Source organism: Laccaria bicolor, genomic scaffold, assembly GCF_000143565.1.
Source record: "Laccaria bicolor S238N-H82 LACBIscaffold_2 genomic scaffold, whole genome shotgun sequence".
NCBI classification, from domain to species: domain Eukaryota; kingdom Fungi; phylum Basidiomycota; class Agaricomycetes; order Agaricales; family Hydnangiaceae; genus Laccaria; species Laccaria bicolor.
The window spans coordinates 2,490,365-2,511,992 of NW_001889873.1; the positions used below are offsets into that span (position 1 = coordinate 2,490,365).

Consider the following 21,628-nt stretch of genomic DNA (forward strand, 5'->3'; position numbering starts at 1 on the left):
AACGAGGGTAAAGAGTCAACGAGTCATCAACGACCAGTGTCGAGGAGACCTCTGAGTCTGTCCGATATTTGCAGGAGTTCCAGATTTGAATCCTTTGCACTTTGGTTTGAGTCTGTTGTTGCTCGACGCCGAAGATTGTTTCCCGAAGACGCAGCTTGTTCCGACTTTCGACGATCGATGTCGGCAATGACTTGAGCAAAGGAGAGGAACAGCACTTCTGCTTGCGCCAGCGTCGAATCAAGTTCGATCGTCATGCTGAGTTCGTTGCAATACTGTAAATTGTCAATTTGATTTCAAACCTGTTGTCAAAAAGAGGTCAAACCTTCAAAATTTCATCAAACTGTTCCGAGATATCTTCAGTCTGAGAAGCGCAATGTTGGAAAAAAAAACGGACCTCAACCAGATATCGGAGGATCATGTCACGATGAGATTCTAGTACAGCCAGTGCCACGAATAAAACAAATTCGCGGCTGTAGTAGTCCGTCCACAGCACCTCCCAAAGTCGGAGGACATCGCCGAAGGCGAACTCTCGCTTGAATGCAATGAGAACCCAACTGGAACATAAGTTTGCACAGAATATTTGGGCAGTAATAACCAAAATCATACCGGAAGCAGAAAAAGAGGTTAAGAGCATCGGTTTTCTCTGTGGGAGACGTCAGAAAGAAGCGGAGAAGTTGGCTATAACGCTGGCACCTAAATGTCTGAAAAGCTCAGGATCCATGATTTCTATCAGTTGTTGCAGTGTTGACAGCTGTTGCTTCATCCCGCTTTGATCTCGGAGAAAGTTTTGTTTCTAGAGGGTAGATTTGGATCATCAAGCTGATATTTCAGACTTATCGACAGACCATCCGGTTCATGAACTCGACGAAGCACCAGAACGTCAGCTCTTCGTCCGATGCCATCACCACGTATAACGGTGCACAAAGATCTGACATCCCCTGAACATAACCTGGGGATAGCAGAAATGAACACATAAGACTAGCACAGATGGAGATTCGGACATACCTAGGTCCTTCTCGTAAAAATTATAGGTAAGCAGAATCCCAGCTAGGCAATCGATGTGTTCATTACTGGGTGATTGCGCTCCAATGTCGCTTAGGTTTGGAGATATCACGGAATGGCGTTTATTCAGTTCCTTTTCGTCATCCAAATCATCAATTAGTATTTGCGCTGGCATTGCGAATAGTGGTTGGCTACGATCTGTGCGACGACAATCAACGTCAATTCGATGTCGTTCCTATGTGAATAGATGAGGGGATGTCCGCGAAAGTGGAACGGATGGCCTACTTCTAGGATGTCTGACCTGTCGAAGACGTCAGGGACCCCACACCATTCACTCTTAATGGCATGATAACGTTGTCTGAGAAAATATGAGTGTGGAATATGGAAGGTGGAATTCGAATCACAAACCGTTTCTCTTCCCAACGTTCGTCTCTCTCTTTGGCAGTGACATCCCAATCAACGACTCCGAGGACGTATGGCCATATTTTTTGACGGGTTGTCCCTTTCGCACTTATTCCCCTCCTGAAAACTTCCCTTTTCATCTCCTCAATACTTATCACTGGTCTCCCATCTGCAGCAAACCATTTTGACCACGTCTGCTCATCGATAGGATGAGAGGGATCCCGAGAAGACTTTGGGGTTGGAAGGTTCGATGTTGAATGTAGCAACTCAAAGATTCCCAACGAAGAGCTTTCCTCCGTGAATTCAGTAGCAGAGAACGCTGGAAGAGCAAGGGCCTCCTGTCTCCGTGCACGTTCACCTTCTTCAGCCACAATTCGCGCCCATCTAGCCAAATACACGCGAGCACTCTCAAATTCGCCCACCCCACCCTTCTCAACCCAGCTTCCCCATTGCGTTTCACCGTTTGCGTTCACAAGACTTCTCACTGGATCGGGGAGATGAGGCACTATCGGTTTCGCTAGCGGGTGGGATAGAATATTTTGCGCTGCATGGCGTGTTGCTCTAGTAATATTCGAGAATGATTGCAGCAACGCCATACGTGCCTGCGACGGTGGCTGAGCCGCTGCTGTTGAGGATCCAAGCGAACGGTGCAACACGGAAGACCGATGAGAGTAAGGGTTCGGGGGGATTGGGGGAGATGACAGTGGCCTTGGTCGCCGGTGTGCAGGAACGGGAGAATGTGAGTTTGCGTAGGATGATTGTGCAAGAATATCATCTACGGCATCGTCAGCGAATATCTGTGTGCTGTGTGCTTCAATGTCGGCACGAGATGGATCGACCAGAAACAAAGACGGTTGAAGGGTGGAACGTAGAATGTGCGCATAAAACCGCAGACGGGAAAGAAGATCTTCGCCTCCCCATGTATTGACTGGTTTTGGGACATGGGATGATCCTTCGCTAGGCGGTGGAGGATATGGTGTCACATTACGACCTCCACTTGATGGAGAACGAGGGCTTTGTGAAGTAAATGAGCTGGATTCATCGTCATGAAAGTGGAGCGTTGGAAGTGTGTCGCCATTTATTAAATTTATACCGATTGAGCCATCTGCAGTAGAGGTAAGTGAACGGTCAAAGGAGATATAATGGAGGGAAATTGGACGGACACCAGGATGAGAGGGTTGGTGGGTGGACAATAAGGGAGTATATCGAGGTAAGAGGAACCGAGAAAGCGTAAGATTCAGGTCGTTGAAACGGAAGATCAATGAGGACAACGTCTACAAAAGAGGTCGGTGAAAGATTAGCAGCAGATTAGAGCAGACTGTTGTATGCCGCGCACCTTCATCGTCTTCAGACGCCGAGTTCTCCTCTATCTTCACAAACTTGTCCCACTCCGACGTGCCTCTCTCATTCAACAACGATTCCGGAATCCAGGCAAGCAGGTATATGGGGTTTGCTACTTCCTTCGATGAATGGGTAAATGTAGGTATAGTCAAGATATGTTTCTGGCGTTTACCCGTTTCACAAGGGCGACAAAGCCTGGGATGTTGTCCCTAGCATATGCCGTTGGATTGACATAGACTTTCGATTTGCTGTATACCAGACGGTACTTGTCCTCGTCCTCAGGCTTGGAGCTGGAGCTGGAGGATGGGATATCCGTGCGTTTAATTTCAACCATAGATTCAGACTGGTGGCTGATTATTCAGTGAAGTGGCCCCAACGATTTCGAGGGTTGTGGGACGTACAGATATTGTAGACAAGGCACTATCCAAGGACGGTGGGCGCGGGTCGTATCTGGGCATGAAAGTGAGTCTCAAGCCTCCTTATATAATTAACAGCGTCTCGTTTAACTGCGCTAATGACTGCGATCACAAACAACCCAAATGACACCTAATCTCCACAAATCTACTTTACACTGTGGGCTTGAAGCCCTTTGGAAATACTTGTCGTACATTGATGTTAACTCTCGTCGTACAAAGATAATCTTCATATGCCTGCCAATCACTGCGATCCTGCTCATCTAAAGAAGCAGTCCTCAGATGCGGGGGCAGAGTTTCCTCCAAAATTCTCGGAACCCCATGGTACGCACGTCTGCATGTTGGCCCCGACATGATTATTACATCGCCCGAGCGAAGAAGTATAGGCACAGGCTCGCTATCCCTGGTAAGACCTCCGACCAGGAATATTGCTGCATTACCCAGACTTTAAGAAACATGAGTGTCTGGAAGGATAGTCGACCACACAACGAACGCACGAGATGGATACTAGTGGTGACGTCGCGCAAACTTCAGACCGGTCAACATGGGCCATCAAGGTGTCCTGCAGAACCTTCTTCAGATGGAATACAAGAGAAAAAAGATCGGTTCAACCTTTGTCTGGTAGAAATTCACAATTCCAGCATCAGGTTCTGTGAAATCAATTTGAAAGCGTCCTTGTAAAGATCACCGCCGATACTTACCATAAGTCTTGTCCCACGATTTCCATTCTGATCCAGCTTCGCCCCATTCAGCGTCGGTACCCGCAAACACCTGGTCCCAGTCAACAGCTGCCACTGCACTATTGCACACATCTCGCAATTCTTCATCAATTACACCCTTCCCTTTGCTGAAATCATATTGCTTTGTGCCCCAGTGATAGTACCATCCAATATTTGCCCATCGTAGTTTGTATAAGAGGGACGAAACCAAAGTTGCCCGAATTGTAGGCGACGGAGCCTGGGGGGGCTTTGGGGTCAAGGATAGAGTCTGAAAGTTGTCAAGGGAAGCTGGGGTGTTATCGACCAGTTGGCGCGGACCTGGCTTTGGAAGTTCTGTATCTTGTGAATACAACGCTTTTGGGTGAACTAAAATATCTTTGCTGGAGTCCTCTCGAGCGAGGAGGTAAGACTTCCAGAGTCCATCGACTGGGAGTTCGTAATGAGTATCGAGGTTCGTTTCGTTAGGGTGTCGCGCATGCTTAATGAGAGACCACTTTGCAAGTTGGCGTTGTTTTTCCGGAGAGACGAAAGACGGCAAGATCACCAAACCTGACAAAATAATGTTGGGGGACATGAGTGATGACTCTTGAATCCACCGCACCTGGCAAGCTCGGAATAAAGTATGCTGGTGTTGAGGCGGTAGTTTTGGAAGGCAATTGCGCGTAGTGAACGGCATTAAGAGAACCTTTCCATACGCCTCGTTCTATCTCTGGTTGCCGGGCATTGTCGAGAAGTGCGAGATCAAGAACGGATGAGAGATCTGGGAGAGGAAAGCGTGCTTTGTAGCGTTTCTCCGCTGCCCTGAATGGAGACCAATCGATTTCACAGTTTGTAGGCCTGTTTTTCGTGGCCTTGTAGTACTGCTGGCGCGCCTTTTTATATGCTTGGGACTTTGGATCTTGGAGATCTGGGATGGTGAAAGCCATTAGAGTTTAACGCAGTCACGGGACTTGTATTCATCACCTGACTCGGCACGTCCTTTTCGGTCTTGCGACTCTGGCCAGAACTTCGGCAGACTCTTGCCATGTCGATTTGGCTACCTCGCTCGTCGCCCACCATTTTTGCTCGTTCATTCACTCATTCTTCACGCCTTTCTCGTCGGTCTCTGCGTCCTGCCCCTCTACCTCTCATTTCTCGGCCTGTCCACCGTTTTCAATCTACCAGACCTTCGCCTGACCCCGCGTCGCTTCCCCCTGCAGACCCGGAAACTTCATCTGATATCAAACCTAGTCCACCGGCTCCAAAAGACCTTGTACAACTACCTCTCTCGACGAGAGTATGGAAAAAAGTCAAGCATGAAGCTGCACATTACTGGCATGGGTCCAAACTTTTGGTCTCCGAAGTTAGAATTTCTTCAAGGCTCCAGTGGAAAATTTTGCACGGAGATACTTTGACAAGACGAGAGCGTAGACAGGCAAGTTATATTCTTTTCAACAAGTTTCCTGGTTTACTAACCTCGAAATTAGTTGAAACGGACAACTCAAGACCTACTACGTCTTGTGCCCTTTGCAGTTTTTATCATAGTCCCCTTTATGGAGTTCCTCCTCCCAGTTGCCCTCAAACTTTTCCCCAACATGCTCCCATCCACATTTGAAGACAAATACTCGGCAGTAAGCTTACGCCGGTCCCAACCCAATCAGGCAATCTCACTACATTCTTTAGGAAGAAAAGCAACGCAAACTCCTTCGTGTACGCCTGGACATGGCTAAATTTCTTCAGGAGACGCTCCGCGAATCCGGTTTGAAAGCAAATGCACACATCGTCGGTACGGACGCGTTCAAAGAGTTTTTCCGCAAGGCATGTGTCGAAACCATTGTCTCTTCATTCCAAATTTTACAGAATCTTCGCTCACCCACAGGTGCGCTCAACGGGTGAATCACCATCTGCTACGGATATAATCAACGTCGCCAAGCTCTTTGACGATGACCTCACTCTGGACAATCTCTCCCGGCCTCAACTGGTTTCCATGTCTCGCTACATGGGGTTAAACGCCTTTGGTACTGACAACTTTTTGAGGGGTGCTATCCGCGCCCGTCTTTTGCACCTCCGTCGTGACGATCAGCTCATTGATGCAGAGGGCGTTGATGAGCTCTCTACTTCTGAACTTCAGGCCGCTTGTCAGTCTCGTGGTATCCGCACTACTGGTATTTCTCCGGCACGGCTACGCGAGGAACTCACAACTTGGATTCAACTTCATTTACACAACAGGGTGTCTGGTGTTCTCCTTGTGCTAGGCAGGGCCTTCAACTTTGACAGGAAGCCTGGGGAGGATGAAGACGGGAAGACTGCTGTAATCTCTAGTCTGGAAAACGTGTTATGTGGCTTGCCCGATAATCTGGTCTGTCCTTTTTTTCTCTTGGGTTGTGAATGCCCTCACCGTGAACTGTTTCGATGCAGTTAAATGAAGCCGAGCTTGAAGTTGATTCTGAGAAAGCCAGCTACAAACAGAAGTTGGATGTCCTACAACAACAACAAGAGCTTATCGATGATGAAGCAGAACAGGAACAGAAGGAAGAAGATGCTCGTCGCGCCAAAAGAGAAGCTGACGAACTCGAAGCTCGTACTGCTCAGTCGCTTTTGCCAGACTCTGAGGTAATTGTTCATCCAGTCATAACTCTTGAATCACTGACGAAGTCTGTCTTAGCTTCTTCCTGAAGTCGATGGCGAAAGTGCTCGCATGACAACCGAGCAACTTACTGAACTTGCTGATGCTTTGGTTGTTCTGTCCGCTAAATCTAGTGTTCTCAAAGAACGAGATGAGCTCCGGGGATTGATGGAAGAAAATCTGCAAGCTGAAGAGGTAGTGCTTCTTGTCTTTCGTTTGCGCATCACTTCACTCATCATCGACACTGTCAGGATCCTAAATCACCGTCGGGAGCTCTGACAAAACGTATTCGCTCTATGCTTACCAAGGTCGACACACAACTACAGGAATACGATAGCCGGGTAGGTAGCTCACTGCAGATGATCTCAGCAGACGCACAGGGCCGCATTTCGGTGCAAGATCTTGAGAAGGCTCTAGCTGTCATCAAGCACAAACCAGATGATGAAGTCGGCCAGGCGGTTATTCAAAAATTAGATGTTGACCAGGATGGGTTTGTCGAGCTAGAGCACGTTCTTGGCCTTGTCAAAGAGGAGGGCCTAGGAATTGTTCTTGACGACGAAGCGCAGTCAATCATTGGGCAGGGCCACGAGATCAAAAACTCGAAGCCACGGAAGGAGGATATCGTACAAGAGTGACGAAATACAGTATCATAACTATTCCTAATTATTAGATGTCGTTGCCACCCAAGTGGTTAGAGTTACCTACTTGCATCTAATCTCGTACCAAAAAAGTATTTTTAAATGCACCAAGCTTCTTTCTTTCTCGGTTTATGGAAAGTAGGCTGATAGATTATAATCCCCTGATAATCTCCAATAAGTAATAACAAAAAGCAAATCCCCGATATCAATATTGTCCCAGAAGGCATTTGTGTACCTGCCTGTTAAATCTCGCTTAGCTTTGAACCAACTGTTCTTCTGGGGCTTCTGGCGTTTTGGCTCTCGATTGGGCTTCCTTTTGTTCCTCAGACTCGACGACCACGTAGTCATCATCGCCATCGTCAGCGCTTTCTGCCCAGAACCGCCCAGCCTGAAGGGCGAGGACACCTGTAAGGGCGACACTGCAGATGAGGTTGTTGGAGGCTAGCTCAAGTGTAGCGTGCCTCAATGCGCGCGGGAAGGGATCCTTCAACTGATGCGCTGGGAGCGAACTGAATTTTGCGAATAGGCCTGCACACGATGAGAACGACACGGTGATGGGGGCGGGAACGGTGAACGTACTGGGGAGAACGGAGTGCAGATACATGGCAATGGCTGTACCAAAAAGAACTTGGGGTGTATAAATGGGCAAGGGGAAGTTAATGACATAGAGAATTTACTTACAGATGCTCCCTCCATCGAACATAAGGTTTCCAGCTTCACCATCGTTCAGGCTCCACAGAATGGTGGTTCCCCCTAGAATGACGATAGCGGATAAGAAATACAGGATCTCTGAAGGACCTTTAGCCAAAATTGAGTAGTATGAGGCAGCGGTCCAGAGATGTTCGTCGGTCACAGGCGACTTCCACAGTGTTAAGGAGTCTGCTATCCAGTGGGTGAATAGGGCGCCTGGTAATGCACATTGAAGTGAGCCTTCCATTTCTGAGACTCTGGAACTTACCCAACAAGAAGCTGGTGACGCAGACGACGATGCCAGCTCGGACGCCCATTGTCGACGTCAAGTTGGTTAGAAATTTACTTGACGTAAAAATATAATAAATATAACTGCAACATCATTCTTGCTTTCAATCATGCAGCATCTATCAACAAGTCTACGGAATTCACCGCTGTTCAAAAGCTCTTTTTGTCGGGCTCGGGCTCTTCACGCTACGCGTAGGGTATCTCAGCAACCATGGTTCGTCGACCCAATACCCCAAGCATTCGACCGTCGAGCAAGTTTACCCCATCTCGCCAATAAAGAGATACCCTCAATTCCAGAAGACACGCCGCCAATCCTGAAATTACTACATTCACACCTAGCGCAATCGCCACATCTCGACACCAACTTTTTGGCTATCTGTAGAGCTACAGCCCCCCCTCCAGGGCCCCCATTACCTTTCCGTTTACCACATGGACGGCGAAATCGCGGGGGAACTTATGCAGGCGAATCTGCTTATGACACAAGTGGGGGCCTCTGGGATTGGACTGCCATAGCACAGGTGAGGACGTTGTGTAAAAATTCTATTTGAAATGCCAACATGTCCCCAGGTGAAGGAGGGAACAGAAAACCGAGGTGCGATTGAGTCCGTCGTGCGAGTGATCAGAAAAGTGGTGAGCAGTGATCTAACATTGAAGAATGCAAATTATTGAGGCATTTGCTAGCTTCTAACGACAACTCCACCTCTCCCGATCCCACCGAAATCACGACAACAAATGGGGAGTGGTTGGGCGATGATTGATGCTGGGACATTTGCAGTGCATGTGGTGAGCAAAGAGGTGCGAGAGAAATATTTAGAAGGGAATATTACATTATAATTCTATTCAAATAAATAAATAAAGTACACGTTATCTTCCAACCACCATCATGTCTAGTCGAGCTGGCGGATTGTACGGAGGAATCCAATTCTCCTCTGGAACTGTATTTCAACCCTCTGTTCCCCCTACTACCACTACCGCTGCTGCTGCTGTTCCTACCCCTGTTCCACTTCCTCAAACTGTAGATGTTCTCACCCAACAACCTGTTACAACCGAACAAACCCCCAAGCCTCAAGCTGACCCAATCTCCGGAAAATCCACACCTGGTATCTCTTCATCTGCTACGTTTTATATGCCATAGAACTCGTTTATTAAAATATCGATCTTATGCATCGTTTCCGAAGCATGGTCCGCTGCCCTTGCTTTCGCACCCGTACGCCGCAACCAAGCACAAAAAACGAAAACAGCAGCGCCTAGGTTGCCTGCCGGTGCTTCACTTCTCGCGTCGGCTCCTCTCAACTCCGCATTTTCGTCCACCGCAATCGTCTTTGCGCCCCCCGCTTTAATAGAACCCGCGAACCCCACTCAGGATGCCCCACAACCAGCAACGCAGGGATGGGGGAAGAAGGTCAAACCACCTTCCATGGTCTTGGATGAAGATGTAAATGGGTTCAAATCAACACACAAAAAGAAGCAAGGAGGAAAGGGTAAAGGGAAAAAGGTAAGTCTTAATAAACCCCTTAGTCATATCTCCGTCCCTTACACCGTTTATTTTTCAGAATAAAAATGCACCTCCCATTCTTTTATGGGACCCTATGGAACAATATGATCCCCTTCGACCAAATGATTACAATGAATACAGAGTCTGGCGCCAAAAAGACCGTATTGAGCGACGAGAGCGCCTTGCCGAACAACGTCGGATGGAGGAGCGAAAGCGTTCCAGGCGGAGTGCTAGTTATTCTGACAGCGAAGAAACTGGATCTGAAGAGGATAGCAGGCCTCGTAAAGCAGGTACTTTTCACATTCCTCGATACTGGTTTGCGCCTATCGAACCTTTTCCTGCAGGCAGATTCCATGAATCATTCGACCATTGGTCCAGGGCCGATGAGGAAAGAGCTGGCGCGGCGCACTCCTCTGCGATAGGCCAGCCTTTGCCTGTCGCCCCGATAGAACGCAACCTTACTGGGGACGAGGCTTTCCAGCGTCGTTTGGCGATGTCTGCCATCCCACCCGTGTCGACACCTCCAACTGCCCCTTTCGCTTCCCCTTCTCCCCCAAATGACGATACGGTGCCTGGCCCGTCAGCCACCGCCGTCAAAGTTAATATCGATTCTGGCGAAGAAGCATATTTGCGACGTTTAGCAATGGCCGGCATGGCACCTGTTCAACCTCCTCCAGTAGCTCCGCCTTCACCTCCACCCCTGGCATATAATCCCTTTGCTCCACCCTCGGTGCCGCCTCCGCCACCAGGACCGCCTGCCACAGTGATCTCTAATATATTTGAAGACAAAGTCAAGGCTGCCGCCGCAATAGCTGCCAAGTTGGGTGCTTTGGCCGCAAGTGGCTCCCAACCACCAGCCCCCATTGAAGAAAAAAAGTACGTTTCCTTCGCTGCCTTCCGGGCTGACTCATCTTATCATGATGTAGACCCGATCCTCACGGGTTCGCTGCACGCCTGATGGCCAAATGGGGCCATAAAGAAGGACAAGGTCTCGGCGCCGACGGCACAGGGATTGTCAATGCCTTGACGGTCGAACAAGTTTCACAAGTGAAGGGAGTCAAGGGTAAACCGGTTAAGGCTCAAGGTCACGGAGGATCTAGCGGGAAAGGTCTCAAAGTCGGTTCCAAGATGGGCAAAATTATCAACAACAACGAAGATGCGAAAACCAGAGATGACAGGGAGCGATTCGGTGATCCCAGCCGTGTCGTCGTTCTCACCAACATGGTGGGAATGGAGGACGTCGATGATGGAGATCTTCGCGAAGAAATTGGTATATCTCGTCCACCTGAATATTGTGTCATATATATAACACATTTTTATAGGAGATGAATGTTCAAAGAATGGAACTGTGGAACGTGTCGTCGTACACCCTGTTTATCCTCCCCCACCAAATCCGGACGATGCTGTTCGTATCTTTGTCCTCTTTGCCGGACCAGCTGGCGCTTGGAAAACTGTAAGGGAGCTTGACGGACGTTATTTTGGTGGGAGGTCCGTTCGTGCTAGGTATTTCCCAGAACAACGCTTTCATCGCAGCGATTTGGATTGTTCGCTTTGAATTTTGATCTTTTGACTTTTGTTTTGATTAGACTTTACACACATTGTACTGTGCTGGTTTATTATGTAAATTACTGTTACAGGGGTCTTGATCTATGAAAGTTGCGAAGTATCATATATCATCCTCGCAATGCTCCCAGAGGATCTTGATATCCGTCAGTTGAATGTGAAACTTTTGCTTGATCTGCGCTCCTTTCAGCTATATGAACGCGTCTGAGGCTTGTGGAGGTTGGGGATGGGCGCCGTGGCAACGGACTTGAAGAGAAAACATGTACGGGGGAATTACTGAAGCTGGACAGCGTATGGTCCAAGGGAGAAGGGCGACGAATGGTTGACGCCTGTGTGTTAGATGTGAAGGAAAGAGGCCGGAATGGAGTGTTCAGGCGACCATCGTTTGGAGCTTTAGGTTGAGAGTCGATTACCTGAACGGGCACGGGCACGGAGACGACAGCGCCAGATTCGGAACTCTGTGACCTCAAGTCCTCGTCCTGCTTTCGTCTTTGTCGCCTCTTCAGTGCTTCCTCTTCTCCAACCAGCATGTCAGGATCCAGCGATACGATATTGTTTGTTAGAACGTCTCGGACGTAAGACAGGGTCTCCAAGGCCTCGCGTTTCTGTCTTTTTAGCTGCTCTACATCACGGGCTTCGCTTTCATCCTGTAAAAGCGCATCAACAATCCACCCCAGAGACTCCCCGAGTCTCCGATCCCTTGCTTGTAACTGGGTAAAACCCCTTTCCGTCTCGAAACGGGACCGTGTATCCCAAGTTGAACGTTCAGCAGGACGGTCTTCTTCTAACGGGAAGGAAGCCGATTGATTCGGCGGTCTGCTCAACGAAGTAGACAAGTCCGGTATATTCCGCTGCAAATGGATGCGATAAGCAATTTACAATGACAAAACTGTTGTAAGTTGGCTTACACGTATCTCGGAAACAGCACTCATCAAGGTCTTGTTGATCCCCAGACTCTCCCCGCGCTCTATAAGACCCCTCGCAATCATTTCAGGGATTCCCAATGACGGGGAAGATGTGTGTCGAGTATGATAAGGAACGTGATCTGATTCCACGCCAGAGCGAACATTCGAAGAAGAGCTTGGGTACGACTTGTCTGCTTGCCTTCGAGTGCTTTGCTGAAACGTGGAGGTAGGCAGTTCTAAAGGAATATTCAACAAGGTGCGATTTTCCATCATCAGGGATGCCCCTGTGGACGGAGTCGGGGCCATTTGAAGAGACAACGCTTGCTGAAGCAGAAGGCAGGCGTGATTGGGCGCCCCATCCAGCTTGCTTTCGGGAAGAGGGGGATAATGCAGCAAGGCTGTTAACTGGGCACTATAATCCCCAGGAATCACTGCAATCACCGTGAGACTCTACACGAAACAAGAAGGGACGACTTACGTTCATTCCGAATTCGTATCAGCATGGCTACGCAGACCCACTGAGATAGTGCCATCGTCGGATCAGTGGCGAAAAGCCCATCCCATAGCATCATGGCATCCGGCATGGAGAACTCGCGTGTAAAAAGTAGCCTCAACCACCGGCTACGGTGGCTGTTAGGGAGACGATTATAAACATTATAGCACTTACATGCCATATATTTGGGGTTCAATACCAGCGCCGTGTATATGCTTCCATAGCATTGGATCACTGGCTTTGAGCAAAGTAGATTGGATGTAATTGCAAGTCTGTACAATTGGGGCGATATAAGGTTGCATGCCGTTTTGGCCACCTGTGATGTGGTATGAACCCGAAACCTGCGAATTGGTTCGGGGGCTGCTTTCTGTATGCATTGGTGGTTCATGCCATTCATACCACCGAGAAACACCTTGCATTACGGCTTCAAACAAGGTCCACGCATCCGCAGCAATCCAGCTTTCGGAACAAAGCTCTCGGACAATGGCGGAAGCGGCGACTGTATCTCCCTCCTGTGGGATTGAATCAAAGCTGATGGCATAAAATAAAGGCGCTAGGAGCTCATGCATTCCTGAACATAAAAAGTTACCTTTTGCAACAGCGAAATGCGAGAAAAAGCTCACCTTGTCGATATCCGGTATCAGGGTGCATCACCGAATAGATAAAGAGGACATTTGTGAGACTCTCTTGAACTTGAGGATCACGGAAAAAAGGAATATCGGGGAAACTGGATATGTGAAGTGGACGTAGCATACCAAATTATAGACGTACTTACGTGCGCTCTACGTCTTGCAGAATTGTTTTCCGGAGCTCAACAGAGGCAAACCATTCATTCCAAGGATTCTGGAAACATGTATTGTACCGCCTCTTGAGATCGACGTAAGTACGCGTCAACATACCTCATCATAAAGGCTAAGTGGGTTGATCAAGTTTAGGTTCTCGGTTGACGTCGTTTCCTGAGATATTCTCGAAGTTTGGTCATAATTTCCGTCAGGAACCCTTGTCTTTTCCAACATCAAGGTAGTATATTGCATTCTTGATCCGCGTAGCCATTCCAGAAGATTGGAAACTCGAGGCGATGAGGAAGATTGCAAGGGCTCGTGCTTGGCCAAGAATAACTTTGTGAAGACGGTGATCAGCGGCACAAATCCAAAGTTCATTCAGGTCTGGGCAGAGACCTTCCAAGCAATACTTCTTCCAGCGACTCCATTGGAACTCAGAGGGTTGTTGTGAAGACGGCCTTTTAAAGCTGCATCCTTTAACTGAGAGAATGAAGTATGAGAGAGGAAGAAATAATCATATGCCTTCCTAAATGGCAGATAGTCAGGCACGCGACCTCCTTGTCTGACAGTAGATAGACTGACTGCAACAGCTCCTCCGTTGAAGTTGGAGGTCTCCGATCCATAAGGCCAGTGGTGGCCGTTACAAATGCGGTTGTACTAAACCAATTAAACAGGTACATCCAAGATAACACTGCTTTTCCTGCTCCGGCGTCTGTCTGTCCCGTAACCCGCACAGGGGTTAATGCCTAACAACACTATATTTCCTGGGGTAACAAAATCTTGTTTTCAACGACCATACCCAATTCACCAAGTGTATTTACAGCAGATTCATGAGTGCCATTACAGTTGACATTGCCGATGGAATTGCTACAATCACACTGAACCGGCCGAAGTCTCTCAATGCCGTTACAAAAGAAGGCAAGTAGCTTCGTACCACTGTTATCTGGCCAGCACCATTCATAATTTAATCGACGGGCGCATAGACTACGATGCCTTTGCGAACGCCCTCAGGGATATCGATAAAAGGGAGGACGTGCTTATTACCGTTTGGCAAGGTTAGTCCTATGGCCTTGACAGTTTGTTCGTCCACCTTTTCAGTTCGTTGAACTGCAGTCTAGCCACAGGGAGATGGTTTTGCGCGTTAGTCTTTTTAACAATCATCCCGAAGCGTCTGCCTGACAGACATTCAGCGGCACCGACGTAAAAGCCAGGTCGCCCACAGACACACAGTCGACAATCGGCAATGTTCGCAATTCCTTCAAGAGTAATGTTGTTAGTACAACAACAGACTGCGGGAAGGCGGTACGAATGATGTCCTACTCTCGTTCTCCGCCATATTGTCGGCCTTCATTTCTAGCTTTATTCGCATCGGAAAATTCTGGTCGCTGCCTTGAATGGCCCTGTCATGGGTAGGCTTTCCAAGAGTCGCAAACGAGGATATATCTCACAAAAAGCAACTTTGTTCAGGCATAACTGCAGGTAAGATAAGGCTGTCATTTTCGTCTTGCCTCGCCTGAAACCACCGACGTGCAGCATTCTTGGGCTATTTCGACTTCATCTATGCTTTGCCAAACGCATGGCTCTCGACGCCGTTCACGTATCTAGGTGGGTCCAACTTTGTGCTCGTCGATGACATTGACACCACGTACATCTGCAGGGATCGTCGCCGAGGGAGGCGCGAGCGTTAGTTTCATAAATCGAAGTAATTTGGCTTCTCTGGTGCCCAATTTTTTCTCTCACCTTCATCCTATTGATCACTGTAGTGGGACTTGGCCGTGCAAATGAGGTTTTGATTTGGGGAAAGAGGAAGACTGCCCAGGAGTTGTTGGATTGCGGATTTATCAAGTCAGTAAAGAGTTCGTGTCAGAGTGCAGAACCACTGATTATTGTTGAACAGCAAAATCTTTCCGGAACAACCTGTAAATTCCTTTCATGCGGCGATCCGTCAAACTCTGTTGGATGAACTGCACGGACTTGACCCAACCGCAGTCCTGGTAATGAAGCAATTGATTCGGGCGGGTCTAAATGACAAGAATGATCCAGACGCTGTGAATCTTCGCGAAAGTTACGGTGAGCACGATCTATGAATAACGATAATCGGTTCGGCTCACCGCCATGGGTTTAGCACAAGCCGAGCGATTTGCGAGTGGAATCCCGGCTAAGCAATTTGCGAGGATAGCTAGGAAGGAAATCAAACACAAGCTGTAGTGCTATTCAAGTGCTATTATAATAGTATCATAATATACCTAGGACACTGACGGTATTGCGAAGGAGCGAGTTCCTGTAAACGGATGCGACAAGCCGTACTGATATATAGGATACATAATTGCATGGTACATGGGGATAAATGATGAGTCTAAGTCGAGCGCACAGCGGTGGTTGGACTGCGCTTATGTAAGGTCAACGGCATGCCAAGAGTACTTAGGTAAGCGACCTAAGCTATCGCTACGCGCCTCGCTACTTAGCAAATTACATACACCCCAGATCTCAGAGGTCATGGGCATCAGTGCCCACCAACGCGACCACTACGGAATCAGAGTGATACACATCCAATCTACATCCCGAGCCCCGACACAGCCATCTACCCAGCCATCTACATTGGCTTTTGGGGAAACGTCGATCAAATGTGCTTCTTGCGACACACGCTCACCTAGTATCGCCGACATAGCTCCCTTTTACTTCGCTTCGTTTAAACTTCGCCCATAAGTACAGGGCACTCTTCTAAATATGTCTCCCCATCTTTCTTTTAATGGGTTTGAGCGAGAAGAATGCAACTGTTCACGACGTCCAACCTGAAGAACATCATAGCTCCACTCTTGACGACAATGAGGGCTACAACGAGCCACCTCGAGAACAGAGTCTGCACCGTGGTTTGAAAGCGCGTCAAATATCTATGATTGCAGTGAGTCTAATCATTCTGTTAAAAACCTCTCCTTGCTGATGCACAAAACTCAAGCTTGGAGGCGCAGTTGGTACAGGTCTCATCATCGGATCCGGGACTGCTTTACGAAGAGGTGGTCCACTTGGTAGTCCCATTTCATCGCAATCATCTTTGGGTTCTCATTACTCTCGGAAGGTCTCTTACTCGGATATGCCTTCGTCGGCTTCGTTTGCTATCTTGTCATGGTAGCCCTGGGGGAAATGGCGGCCTTTTTACCTCATAAGAAGGGTTTTGCTGGATATGCGACACGATTCGTTGACCCGGCGCTTGGTTTTGCCTTAGGCTGGAATTACCTGCTGAAATATGTGCGCTACTTCCTCTGCCATAGTTCGATTGATCAAAGCTATGTGACCAGTTGATTGTAACGCCGAACAATATCAACGCAGCCGGCGTGGTTGTGCAATACTGGACACAATCTGTACATATCGCAATATGGATGGGTAAGAGTAGTCTTTCATAGGCTTTCCAGCTTGCTTAATCAAAATCCCAGTTATATTCATTGCGTTCAGTGTGGTTTCTTCTCTCTCTTTGATTCACGCCGTCTAACTTCAAATCAGTCTTTGTTGTCAACCTCTTGGGCGTCCGAGTCTTTGGGGAGTTGGAATTTTGGTTTTCTAGCATAAAGAGTAAGATCAGGCTATTTTTCTATGCTGGAACTGCTTCTAATCTCTTTTCACAAAGTTGTTGCTCTGATTGGGTTGCTTTTGATGGGTATCATCATTGATCTTGGTGCGTCTCAGTGTAATGGTTTGGGAAAGGACGAACGTTCAGCTGCTTTTGAAATGTAGGTGGAAATCCCCATCATGATCGGATAGGGTTTCGATATTGGAAAGCACCCAACGGACCTATGGGCAAATACCTTTTAGATCAAGTACACGACTCCTCCCTTTCTATTTTCCTTGGTTTCTGGGCCACCCTCACGAATGCTCTCTTTGCTTATATTGGAACTGAACTTATCGGAGTACGTCAATGACTCTGTCCTTTGCTATTATCTGCAGCTCATATTTATACATGTCTTAGGTTACGGTTGGAGAGGTTGGATATGTTGCCCTCATTGTCCTGATCCATCACTGAGCGATTTCTAGGCAGAGAATCCTCGCCGTAATATTCCTATTGCCATCAGGAGAACATTTTATCGCATCCTCGTTTTCTACGTTGGGGGTGTTTTCGTCATCGGCTTAATTGTTCCGAGCACAAATGACTCGCTATTTGTGGCGACGAAGTCAAAGACTGGAGCAGCAGCTAGCCCTTTTGTTGTAGCGACTACGCTGGTAGGCCCAGCGCTCTTAAATACTACCATTAGACTGAAGCACTCAATCCACAGGTTGGCATCAGGGTATTGAATCACGTCATTAACGGCGCGATTCTCATTTTCGTCATGAGCGCTGCCAATTCCGACCTATACATCGGATCGCGCACTCTGTATGGTTTGGCAATAGAAGGGAAAGCTCCTTCCATTTTCAAGAGGGTCAACTCCCTAGGCGTACCTTATCCCGCCTTGCTACTGTGCACTGCATTCTGTTCGTTGGTGTTCCTCAACGTCCATACATCGGGTGCCAAAGGTAAGGACTATTCGCATTTGGTGTCATTCGCTGACATTTTGTTTAGTTTTTGGATGGTTCGTTAACCTAGTTTCGACTTTTGGTGCCCTGACATGGATGACGATCGCATATTCCCATATGTGTGTAATTTGTATCTACCTAGTTCGGTTCCAGCTTACATCTTTTATTCAGTCATTTTATGAGGGCACTCAAAGCACAGGGAAAGTCAAGAGATGATCTTCCCTACAAAGCCCCTTTTCAACCTTGGGGAAGTTGGTTTGCTCTGATTTCAACAGGGATTATCACTCTCTTCAAAGGGTTTGATACATTCCTGCCTTGGAATGTCGCCAATTTTATTACGTGAGTTGGGTCATTGAAATATAAGAGGATTGGGATCCCTGATTGTCTCAATAGGAGCTACATTGCGGTGCCAATATTCTTCGTCCTTTGGCTAGGATACAAACTTATTTTCAAAACCCGAGTTATTTTGCCAAAGGATGTTGACATTGTGACTGGTCTCCGCGCCATTGATGAAGAGGAAGAACAATATCTTGAGTACGAGAAAGCCAAGGGACCCCAGGGAAGATTTGGGAAGATTTGGGATGCTTTGTAGGGCAAACTTGATTTAGATGACCTTCTAGTGTTTTTTTTTGAATTCGCGAGGATCTTTCAGTTAGGAAATGCAGCTGATGTCATAGGACTACGACTCTTATGTAATGAATATCAGTCTTCCAAGTTCCCGTTATCTCTCCAGGCAACAATGGCGGTAGCTGCAATCTCGCGTAGTGTCGTCAAAAAGGTTCTAGCTGTCGAGACACCAGAGGTAACGTCGGCCACCGCTTCTGATACCCGACCGCTGGATAGATCTTTCATGTAGGGTGCTGGAGCCTTAGTCAGGCGGAGTATTGGGTCTATGGCCCTCAGGAATCTAACGCCGTTCCTCATGCTTGATCACTTTCATGTGGCAAAAGGCGCAGTGAGTACCTCATCTGCAAATGTTTTCATAATTCTACCACTCACCAATCTTGCGAACATCCAGGGCTTTCCTGACCACCCACATCGCGGACAAGCAACCGTCACGTACATGCTTGAAGGGTAAGGGCGCACGGTAAACCTTGGCCATTAAATTGACCAGTACGGCCATCAGATCGAGCAGACACGAGGATTCTGCAGGCCACAAGGGAACCATAGGTAAATTGGTCATTATTGGATGAGCCATCCTCATAGCTTGAGGTTGGCTAAACACTTATTTAGTCACTGGAGGGGTCCAGTGGATGTGTGCTGGAAAGGGTATCATTCACGCGGAGATGCCTGTCCATTCTCCTGGTCATCCGGATCCCCGAGGTCTTCAATTGTGGGTCGATCTTCCCAAACAAGTTGAGTGGTGCTCTGGCAGTGTTCGTGTCCCGACTGAGAGAAGACTCGATACTTTAGTTCAAGATGGTGGTACGCCATTTTTACGAACGTAAGCTTGAACTCCAGGGTAATCAAAAATTGTCTCTAGGATCCCTCTTACCAAGAGCTTGGACCTGAAGAGTACACAGTTTGATCTTCTATGAGTTCAGAATTTTAACACGGTATTTAGGATTCCAACCGCTTATCCAGAAGGTGTCGATGGTCCTGTGCGAATCAAAGTCATTAGTGGAAAGAGCCATGGGGTGGAATCACCTGTCAGGCCGTTGGGTGGTTGCTGGTACTTCCACGCCACGTTTAGCAGCAAAGGACAATTTTTCCAGGAAATTCGTTAGTGGTGCCAACCTCTGACACGCACGAATGGTAAATTCTGACTTCCCTCTCAGCTGGTGGATGGACCTCCTTCGCGTACAGTGAGTTCAATCAGCCGGACAGTTGCCGCACTTGGGCTTACTTGGTTTGTTACAACCAGTTTTGAAAGGATCACTGGCCATTGGATCTGTAACTGATGCTCATGCGGCTTTCCACACGCTGGTCCTCTCCGCTGAGAATGACCAGATTGGAGTTTCTGTTACTGCGCTGGAAGATGGGACAGAACTTGTTTTGGTATGCACTTATGAATTGTGTCCACTGGCTACCGCATTAACTGACTTTTTCTGCGTAAGGTGGCCGGAGAGCCTTTGGATCAAACAGTCTTCCAATACGGTCCTTTTGTCATGACGACGAGGGAGGAAATACAGAAGACCTTGCTTGACTGTCAGTGGATCACTTACAAACTTATGCTATCATCGCAGTGACATTTGATTTTCAACAGATCAAACTGGAAGGAATGGTTTTGAGAAAGCGCACACCTGGAAAAGCGAAATCGGGAACCAGTAGATGATTTAAGTAGGCATTTTCACATTGTTTGTGTACTTCTTGTCATTATTTAATGTTTAACGGGTCGTCATCTCCGACATGTACCATTTTATCCCAAACATCGTCCTCTTCCTCAGCTGACTCTTCGTTCGCTGCCGTAGCGCCTCCTGGGAACGTGTGGTCCCAAACAGCAGCGGTGGGAACACCTGTCAAATATAACTTTTGAAGGATTTCACCCTTTCTATCCCTGCTGCTCAAAGGAGGAATGACACTGTGAGCTCTTGCATATCTATCAAGTGATGTGGACATCATGATGCTGGGCGAAGGGGCAATGGCAGTAATGGCTCCAGATATACCTACGTTCTTGTCAAAAACAAAATCACACATCACAAACGGCAAAACACACCTTTGTACCCGTAAACGATACCTCCAGTCCGTAGATCTAGCGAAAATAGATTGCATCCATGATCGCTCACAAATACTTCACTGAATCAAGCAAATCAGAATATCCTGACAACAGACGGGAATGGCATACTTACTTCTCATTTAGACCCTCTTTCACCAATTTCACACCCCCGATTTTGCCAATCCCACCCCAAATAGCAACCGGCCGACGAGAAGCTCTGGTATCGTACCGTCTCACATCACCAGATAACGTCCCCGTCAGGAGGTGCTGGGAGGCGAGAGAAGATGACAAGAACGTGACAGAACTAATCCGAATTGGTTGACGAAGACCAAGGGAGTCATTGGGGACCTAGAAACGTGTGAGTAGAGTGATCGCAATCTGCGAGTGAAGCTGACATTTTTTGCACGCCACGTTTCGGCTGGAAACAACTCATCTCCTCGTTTCCGCTTTTTTGTAGTTTTCGTTGAAACACTAGTATCATTTTCCGGTTTGTGTTGAAATGCAAGTTCCGTGTTCCAGACAGATAGATCGACTTCGTCACCACCGTATGCAAATGCTTCACCATTCGGAGATAAACGCCAGTCGGTGAGGCGAGTTGGGAGAGAGGCTCTTTGGGAAGATGATGGTTGCGAGTCGTCTCTGTTACCGGAAAATATTGGAGTCATTCTTAACGCGCCATTTGAGGTACAGGTAAACGCTGCCCTAAAGTTGAGGAGTGTTCAGATTGTTAGAAAAAAGTAGGTAATAAACGAACTGACGTCGGGGAGAGCGAGAGACCTATAAATTTGCTTTCCTTTGACCTGGATTCTTTCCATTCGGAAAGGACATCAAAAGAATCGTCGTCTTTCAAAGAGTATACAAGTGCTGAGCCATCTGAAAATCCTGCAATATTCTTCGCTTCAAGAAGTGGCTGGTCGCGGAGACAAAGTAACACAACGCACTGTTTTCGTGCTGGAGGATTGGGATCCGACTGCAAGAGCCTCAACACTGGAAGATTTCTTCTGGTAGATAGCAGTCAAGGCAACGTTGTTCTCGCTAGACACACGAAGAACTTTGAGATTGCCCAGCTCGTCGCCGACTACGAATCGAGGCATTTTTGAATGTGTCACATACAAGTCACGGTGATCTTCTAC

At 47.8% G+C, this 21,628-nt stretch overlaps 10 protein-coding genes across 10 annotated transcripts; 5 read left to right on the forward strand and 5 right to left on the reverse strand.

Moving 5' to 3' along the window:
* Positions 1-26: 26 nt before the first annotated feature.
* On the reverse strand, positions 27-3,079 carry LACBIDRAFT_305932 (uncharacterized protein; the record flags this gene model as incomplete). The annotated part of the gene is made up of 12 exons (XM_001875334.1): positions 27-272; positions 323-340; positions 395-554; positions 607-643; positions 694-793; positions 846-949; positions 1,006-1,237; positions 1,288-1,360; positions 1,411-2,509; positions 2,568-2,678; positions 2,741-2,864; positions 2,918-3,079. The coding sequence occupies 12 exons, from the start codon at positions 3,077-3,079 to the stop codon at positions 27-29; spliced, it is 2,466 nt and encodes an 821-aa protein (XP_001875369.1).
* A 232-nt stretch (positions 3,080-3,311) lies between these two features.
* LACBIDRAFT_305933 (uncharacterized protein) lies at positions 3,312-4,803 on the reverse strand (the record flags this gene model as incomplete). Its single annotated transcript, XM_001875335.1, has 5 exons — positions 3,312-3,603; positions 3,656-3,720; positions 3,771-3,808; positions 3,860-4,426; positions 4,479-4,803. The coding sequence occupies 5 exons, from the start codon at positions 4,801-4,803 to the stop codon at positions 3,312-3,314; spliced, it is 1,287 nt and encodes a 428-aa protein (XP_001875370.1).
* A 2,570-nt stretch (positions 4,804-7,373) lies between these two features.
* LACBIDRAFT_305935 (uncharacterized protein) lies at positions 7,374-8,127 on the reverse strand (the record flags this gene model as incomplete). Its single annotated transcript, XM_001875336.1, has 4 exons — positions 7,374-7,648; positions 7,700-7,747; positions 7,802-8,026; positions 8,079-8,127. The coding sequence occupies 4 exons, from the start codon at positions 8,125-8,127 to the stop codon at positions 7,374-7,376; spliced, it is 597 nt and encodes a 198-aa protein (XP_001875371.1).
* Positions 8,128-8,208: 81 nt separating this feature from the next.
* Positions 8,209-8,932, forward strand: LACBIDRAFT_305936 (uncharacterized protein; the record flags this gene model as incomplete). Its single annotated transcript, XM_001874793.1, has 3 exons — positions 8,209-8,616; positions 8,666-8,728; positions 8,780-8,932. The coding sequence occupies 3 exons, from the start codon at positions 8,209-8,211 to the stop codon at positions 8,930-8,932; spliced, it is 624 nt and encodes a 207-aa protein (XP_001874828.1).
* A 49-nt stretch (positions 8,933-8,981) lies between these two features.
* LACBIDRAFT_305937 (uncharacterized protein) lies at positions 8,982-11,148 on the forward strand (the record flags this gene model as incomplete). Its single annotated transcript, XM_001874794.1, has 6 exons — positions 8,982-9,198; positions 9,277-9,593; positions 9,652-9,883; positions 9,938-10,469; positions 10,520-10,863; positions 10,916-11,148. 6 exons carry the CDS (start codon positions 8,982-8,984, stop codon positions 11,146-11,148), a joined length of 1,875 nt encoding a protein of 624 aa, XP_001874829.1.
* A 194-nt stretch (positions 11,149-11,342) lies between these two features.
* LACBIDRAFT_322150 (uncharacterized protein) lies at positions 11,343-13,714 on the reverse strand (the record flags this gene model as incomplete). Its single annotated transcript, XM_001875337.1, has 8 exons — positions 11,343-11,402; positions 11,570-12,007; positions 12,065-12,492; positions 12,540-12,682; positions 12,729-13,125; positions 13,178-13,281; positions 13,330-13,421; positions 13,454-13,714. The coding sequence occupies 8 exons, from the start codon at positions 13,712-13,714 to the stop codon at positions 11,343-11,345; spliced, it is 1,923 nt and encodes a 640-aa protein (XP_001875372.1).
* A 452-nt stretch (positions 13,715-14,166) lies between these two features.
* Positions 14,167-15,544, forward strand: LACBIDRAFT_305939 (uncharacterized protein; the record flags this gene model as incomplete). Its single annotated transcript, XM_001874795.1, has 10 exons — positions 14,167-14,254; positions 14,320-14,391; positions 14,461-14,476; positions 14,527-14,638; positions 14,694-14,745; positions 14,870-14,941; positions 14,994-15,038; positions 15,100-15,181; positions 15,234-15,406; positions 15,462-15,544. The coding sequence occupies 10 exons, from the start codon at positions 14,167-14,169 to the stop codon at positions 15,542-15,544; spliced, it is 795 nt and encodes a 264-aa protein (XP_001874830.1).
* A 541-nt stretch (positions 15,545-16,085) lies between these two features.
* On the forward strand, positions 16,086-18,431 carry LACBIDRAFT_182249 (dicarbixylic amino acid permease; the record flags this gene model as incomplete). The annotated part of the gene is made up of 13 exons (XM_001874796.1): positions 16,086-16,238; positions 16,293-16,362; positions 16,413-16,582; positions 16,633-16,723; positions 16,835-16,903; positions 16,959-17,006; positions 17,066-17,238; positions 17,298-17,312; positions 17,363-17,548; positions 17,602-17,839; positions 17,886-17,958; positions 18,011-18,178; positions 18,233-18,431. 13 exons carry the CDS (start codon positions 16,086-16,088, stop codon positions 18,429-18,431), a joined length of 1,653 nt encoding a protein of 550 aa, XP_001874831.1.
* Positions 18,432-18,573: 142 nt separating this feature from the next.
* LACBIDRAFT_187841 (uncharacterized protein) lies at positions 18,574-20,205 on the forward strand. The gene is made up of 12 exons (XM_001874797.1): positions 18,574-18,641; positions 18,696-18,794; positions 18,858-18,913; positions 18,966-19,009; positions 19,073-19,194; positions 19,253-19,264; positions 19,323-19,354; positions 19,404-19,561; positions 19,618-19,644; positions 19,704-19,837; positions 19,897-19,987; positions 20,046-20,205. The coding sequence occupies exons 1-12, from the start codon at positions 18,579-18,581 to the stop codon at positions 20,108-20,110; spliced, it is 903 nt and encodes a 300-aa protein (XP_001874832.1). The 5' UTR covers positions 18,574-18,578; the 3' UTR covers positions 20,111-20,205.
* LACBIDRAFT_305942 (uncharacterized protein) lies at positions 20,156-21,589 on the reverse strand (the record flags this gene model as incomplete). Its single annotated transcript, XM_001875338.1, has 6 exons — positions 20,156-20,445; positions 20,496-20,575; positions 20,629-20,843; positions 20,891-21,197; positions 21,254-21,387; positions 21,437-21,589. The coding sequence occupies 6 exons, from the start codon at positions 21,587-21,589 to the stop codon at positions 20,156-20,158; spliced, it is 1,179 nt and encodes a 392-aa protein (XP_001875373.1).
* Between the last annotated feature and the right edge of the window lie 39 nt (positions 21,590-21,628).

What these genes read in the sequence shown, in the direction of transcription:
- LACBIDRAFT_187841 (XM_001874797.1), top strand. Translation starts at nt 18,579, where the DNA reads ATGGCGGTAGCTGCAATCTCGCGTAGTGTCGTCAAAAAGGTTCTAGCT. An exon ending in CAAGAGCTTGGACCTGAAGA is followed by an intron (nt 19,355 to 19,403) that starts GTACACAGTTTG and finishes CACGGTATTTAG; the next exon opens with GATTCCAACCGCTTATCCAG. An exon ending in ATGGGACAGAACTTGTTTTG is followed by an intron (nt 19,838 to 19,896) that starts GTATGCACTTAT and finishes TTTCTGCGTAAG; the next exon opens with GTGGCCGGAGAGCCTTTGGA.